This window comes from Setaria italica, chromosome VI (genome assembly GCF_000263155.2).
Source record: "Setaria italica strain Yugu1 chromosome VI, Setaria_italica_v2.0, whole genome shotgun sequence".
Classification (NCBI taxonomy): Eukaryota; Viridiplantae; Streptophyta; class Magnoliopsida; order Poales; family Poaceae; genus Setaria; species Setaria italica.
In genome coordinates this window covers 21,524,072-21,530,375 of record NC_028455.1, presented here as the reverse complement: position 1 = coordinate 21,530,375, position 6,304 = coordinate 21,524,072, and the positions used below count along the sequence as shown (strand labels likewise).

Here is a 6,304-nt window from a genome sequence, read left to right as displayed (position 1 = left end):
TCACCAAGTATTCTGAATCACGCCCAACTCCTTCAAAGTATATTTGCTGCTGCCACTGATGGTAGGTACTGTATATTTGGTGTTGCTTGGGGTCGTCCGCGATGCACTGATAAAAGAAATTTGGCTTGCTGAGGCCATCGACATCGAGGTTGATGATGTGAAGCCTTCATAGACAGTGAGGGTGTAGAGCTCCCCGTGGAAGAAGGAAATATCACTGATCATCATCGTTGGAAGGCCCCCAGGCCTCTCCGGAGGCAAGCTAATGCTGATCGCATCATAATCCATGGAAGGAGAGATAGCAAGGCTGAATCCATCCTTAATTATGATCGCAACAAGGGGATTTGGCGTCAAATCGAGTGGCAAGGACAGGATCACCTTAGCGTGCGTCTTTCGGACGTAGGACTGATCATAAGCTAAATTTTCGAGCGCTCGGCTCACAGCAGGGGCCAGCTTGGGCAGATGGAGCGTGAGGCTGGAGAGAGGGTTCATGAGAGAGCATCCACCATCGCCGTGCATGAGGAAGGCCAAGTTGTCGACGGAGAGGTAGCAGAAGACGCCCTCGTGGAGGATGGGCGCGCAGCGGACGGGAGTGCCGTGGAGGTCGACGAGGGTTCCATCGATGAGGGCGAGCCACGGGAGCAGCAGTGGCAGCGGCTTGTGCCGCTGGGGCTGGGCGCCTATGCGCCAGGGGTGGCAGATGGTGCGGAGGTGGACGCGGTCGGCGAGGGATGGAAGGAGATGGAGGACGAGGCCCAGGAGGTCCGGCGGGAGCTCTTCCCACCTACGACGGTAGTGCCATCTGCTGTTCCTCGCAAGAACAACAAAATCCTCAGTTCCAGTAACAAATTCAGATAGATCTTGAGGTTTGAGAGAGAGCAAGAGCAGTACCCGTACTTGGATCTCGTAGCGCGGTGCTGGTGGGGGGATTGAGGCAGGCCGCAGGGCTGGCCGGGCGGCGGCGACATGCTGGCATGTAGCTGTAGGGTTTAGGAGTGAGGTGCGTTCACTTAGTGAGGAAGGTGCGGCTGGAGCCGGCCGGAGCCGAGCACAAAATGGTTGGGGATGCGAGGATGATTAATGGGCTGGAAGCATGCCTGGAACAAGAACGGTAGATTCACTTACGAGGCCCAAACAAGAGGCCCAAACAAACAGGTACCATATCCATTGGAAACCAGAGCCACTGTGCAACCTTAGAAACTTTGAATCAAGACCACAAGATGCTCATCCAATGGATAGGGTTAGAGATGGGGTTAATTTGCACTTAAGCGCTCGCCGGCCAGCAATGCAAAACGGTATTTTGCAAATCCCCCCTGGCCCCTGCCCCCTCCAAACCCTCCTGCCATGGAGTCCAACGCATGTGGCATTTCGTCTCTCGCGTGGACAAAACGTGCCGCCGCCATGGACCCTGTGCACGGGTAGTGGACGGACGCCCTCTCTCAAATGTTGCCATTGATCCTGCCGTCGCCGTTGATTCTATCTCCATCGACACCAACGATGCCGGACTTACAGTAAGAAGTTTTGAGGCTACCGCTATGGATCATGCCGTCATCACCGTCGACGCCGGAGTTGGAGAACTCACAAAAAGAAGGTTCCATGCTGCCAGTGTTCCGGTGTCCAATGCGCCATGTGTAAGCAATATAATCACGCAAAGTTCTTTATTTACACCCGATTGCAAAGAACATTTGAAGCCTGTGGGGGGAATGATGTTTGATACACTCACAGATGTGGAGAAATTTTACAAATCGTATACACATGAAGCTGGTTTCTCTGTTCGTGTTGGTCAGCACAAGAAGCAAAATGAGGAAATATTAATCAAGTGGTATTATTGTTCAAGGGAAGGGTACAGAAAGGACAACGTAAAAAATATTATTGATGAATCCGGAAAAAAAGAGAAAGACACATAATGTGATGGAAATCAGATTTGGTTGTGAGGCACATATTGTTGTCAAGCTTGGCAGTGACAAGAAGTATCGGATAGCTTCAATAGTTGAGGAGCACAGCCATGGTTTTGTGTCACCAGATAAGAGGCATTTGTTAAGATCCAACCGTAATGTTAGTGAGAGGGCAAAGAGTACTTTGTTCAATTGTCATAAGGTTAGCATTGGCACCTCATAGGCATATAGACTTCTCCATGTCAGTGAGGATGGGTTTCAGAATGGTGGGTGCACGCTGAGGGATTTGCAAAACTATTACCGTGACCTTAGGACCAAAATCAAGGATGCAGATGCACAAATGTTTGTGGCACAACTTGAGCGAAAGAAGGAAGTGAATCCTGCCTTCTTTTATGACTTTATGGTGGATGAACAAGGATAACTTGTTCGTGTGTTTTGGGCAAGATGCCTTATGCAGGAAAAACTATAGTGTTCTTGGTAATGTGGTTTCGGTAGATTTTTGTGCCATTTACTGGAGTCAATCATCACTTGCAAAGTATTTTTCTAAGGGCAACATTCTTGCCAAATGAAAAGATCGAGTCATATTTATGGTTGTTTAACACCTTTCTTAAGGCTATGGGTGGAGTAGCACCTCATCTAATCATAACAGATGAAGATGCGAGCATGAAAGCTGCTATTGCTCAGATTCTACTAGATACAACTCACAGACTTTGCATGTGGCATATCATGGAAAAAGTACCTGAGAAGGTCGGGCCCTTTATAAGAGAGGATGAACAATTCTAGGATAGACTAAACACGTGTGTTTGGGGCTCCGAGACTTCAGATGATTTTGAGTCACAATGGAATTCTATCATAACAAATTTTGCACTCATGAAAAATGATTGGTTTTCCACAAAGTTTGCCATTCGTCAATCATGGATTCCAGCATACTTTATGGACATACCTCTAGCAGGAATCCTTAGGACTATGTCATGATCGGAGAGTGCAAATTCTTTTTTCAACCATTTCATTCATTGAAACTTGACCTTTGTTGAGTTTTGGCTAAGGTTTGACACAGCTTTGGAGTGCTAGCGCCAAGAGAAGTTGAAAGCCGATAATGCAAGTCTTCAGACCAGTCCTAAATTGATGACACCATGGGCCATGGAGAAGCAATGTAGTGTGATATATACACATGAAGTTTTCAGTAAATTTCAGGGACACATCATAGCTGAAAGAGACCATTGCATTATTCAAGGCATTATAGAGTCTGAAGATATAAAATTTGTCACCATCAGCAGTTTATCTAGAAAAGAGTGAGTGGTTCAGTTGAACAAGTCAAACATGTTTGGTAGGTGCTCCTGTAAATTATATGAGTCCTATGGCATCACGTGCCATCATATCATACAAGTGCTTAGAGCCGAGAAGGAAAATGAGTTACCATCGATTTATATTATGAAGCGATGGGAGAAAAGATGTAAAAGGTGTGTATTGTATGATTTTTTTCTATGGCTATTTTGTACAATTGTCTTGATCAGATCTTCAATTTTATAGGGAACTATTCTTTGATGAAGAATGTAACCTACTAGATAAAATGCCTTAAGATCCTATGAAGGTGGCAATGCGGAAAAAGATTTTAGATTCAGTTTGAAGATCTTATTCAAATGGCCAAGAACTCTGAACAAGGGATGGACTTTTTATTTTCTAGTTTATCCAACCTAGTAGAACCTCTCCAAAAGATCATGCCTGCTACGAGAGTTAATAAAGTAAAATTCCAGATGAAGTCGATATACATCTACCAAATGATATCAAGTTGAAAGGAAGATGAAAAAGAATTAAGAAGAGCAAGGAGATGAAGGTTGGAAGCAAGGGTAAAAGGAAATGGATGTGTAGAAAATGTAGGCAAGTAGGGGATCATGATGCACGCAATTGCCCAAACAATATTATTGGCTGATATTTCAAGTTCGTGTAACCTTTTAAGACCTTCTGGAATGCTTCTTGTAAACACTTTTTTTACTAGTGACATCATTTAGCTTATTGCTGCCAATTTTCAGTGCTTCAGTGCATTATACAACATGGACATGGAGTTCACTGCAATTTATTTGATCAGTGCATTTGCATAAATGTCATTGCATTTACATCCTTACATAGAAGGCAGTACATATTGCTCAGATTCTACCTCATACCGCTCAGGTTGGATATATTGCTCTGTGCATTATACATAGAAGTCAATACATATTGCTCAGATTACACATAGAAGGCTTTTGTTCAGGCATTACACAGAAGGCAGAATTGGCATTAGCATTACACAACATCGAGCCACTGCCCATCTCCGGCGACATGGCCGCACCACCCTAGCCACTGTGGATCTCTATGCTCGGGTGGTGGTGGGTGGCGATTGACAAGCTTCTCGAAGGCAGCTCAGTCACCAGGCCAGTAGGGCAGCGCCCTAGCCATGCTGGGCGGAGTGGCACGCCACGGACGGAGGGGCACCGATGGGCCAGCACGCCACAAGTGGAGGGGCGCCGACAGGATGGCACACGACGGGCAGAGGGGTGCTGATGGCGCCCTCACCAGGCCGGCGGAGCAGAGCGCCACGGGCGAAGGGGCGGCGGCGAATCGCCTCTCTTAGGCAAAGGGACCGGATGGATGGAAGGGGCAGGGGGTTTGGAGGGGGCAGGGGCTAGGGTGGATTCGCAAAATACTATTTTGCATTGCTGGCCGGCGGGCGCTTAAGTGCAAATTAACCCCATCTCTAACCCTATCCATTGGATGAGCATCTCGTGATCTTGATTCAGAGTTTCCAAGATTGCACAACAGCTCTGGTTTCCACCAAACACGGTGCCAAACAAAATAGGCATTTGGTCGGCCCAATTGAGAAAAACAAAATATGCCGGCTGAACATTATTCAGTGATTGAGTCTTTTGCCCAGCTTTGATTTCCTTTTTTTTAAGAATAAGAACCGCATTAATTCCCCTAATCTCTTCCCCTGGTTACTAAAACAATATTTTGCTAAAGTTAGCTAGTCAAATTTTATTTCATTGTAACGCTAGCTAGTCAATTTTTCTAATTTGCCTAAACTAACCGTGACGAAGCTAGTTACAAACCAAACGTAACCACCTTGATGACGTCCATATCACCTAGTAATCTCTACATTTCTCCCTGATCAGATACTCAAGAAACACAAAACCATTCTGCCGTTCCCTTCGGAGTTCCGACGCTGAACCTACTCTTGAGTCCATTCACTCTTTTGTTTTGACACATGAAACTGCTACGCGGATTTGCTTTCCACAGCAAAGCAGTATCATTTTGAACCGCAGAAGTACAAGGGATGTCAAAAGTGCAATTCGTTGCTAAATGTGCTGAGTAAAAGTGTTTCCTAACGAGCTAAACAGTCGCCATTTCATGAACAAACAAAGGTCCTTAGATTTACAACTCCACCAGGGCACAAGTACTGTATATGACCCCAGCACGGTTTAACGTAGCTCACATCGCTGGGGTATCGTTGCGGATGCTAAATCCATTTGGTTTTGCTAGGTTGGCGTCGCTGCCCCCTTGGAGGCATCATCTTGCATGACATTCTCGCTCTACCTCCGCCGGCTCCGGATTGTTAGACAATTAGTGATGTGCATGTGTTCTTGGTGACCTTTTCTCCAATAGGAGTCGTTTTAGGTCGTGTTTAGTGTGGTGGTGATGCTGGATTTCTTTTTTTTCTTTTGTTGTGTTTCTGTTGCTGGTCACTTGTAGTGGTTCTTGTAACTCTGCGCTTTGGGGTCTCTCCTAAAGTTACTTCGGTGTAATTCTCTTCTACTTAATGAAAAACATGCTATGCACGTCTTAAAAAAAATATGACTCCAGTCGCTTCACAACGTGGTGCCTCTTTCAGAAGCACTGAGTCGTTTCTATTTCTGACCAATTTGTGTTTGTCGAAAGCATCTTTCGTGGATCTACAACCACAGAAGCCTACTCGGATAGTAGTAGGATACTGGTTTGCATACAGTGGTGATGGTAACACATGGACATGTCAGAATTGCCTGGAAGACTATATATCCGATCCAAAGCCTCCTTCACACATCACACTAGCCCGAACAAGCACAGATGCTAAAACGCAGTAGTCAGATCTTATAAAATTCTTACAACCAAATGCTGACCTAAAAGAACCAATTTCTCATAGCTTGCAAATAAAGAGTCTAACAAGCATAGAGATTCTACCTTGTGCTTAGCTTGGTTCCACTGATCACTGTGATGTTGACACAGTAAAATATCATCTCACAGTAGGTTGCGTTACATGTCACCTTCATGACTTCATCCCTCGATATGACCGTTGCATTAAACTACATCGTCACTGGCTGCGCACCGAAGTTGAGTCCTCGGCCGTGCACCATCACCAGCTAGCAGCAGCGCACCACCTCGCCACCTCCAGCATCCGCACTCGC

At 45.8% G+C, this 6,304-nt stretch overlaps 1 protein-coding gene across 1 annotated transcript; it reads right to left on the bottom strand.

The window, feature by feature from the left end:
• On the bottom strand, positions 1-965 carry LOC111257707. Its single transcript, XM_022827748.1, has 2 exons — positions 895-965; positions 1-808 (listed from the first exon to the last, which is right to left on the bottom strand). Exons 1-2 carry the CDS (start codon positions 963-965, stop codon positions 1-3), a joined length of 879 nt encoding a protein of 292 aa, XP_022683483.1.
• Between the last annotated feature and the right edge of the window lie 5,339 nt (positions 966-6,304).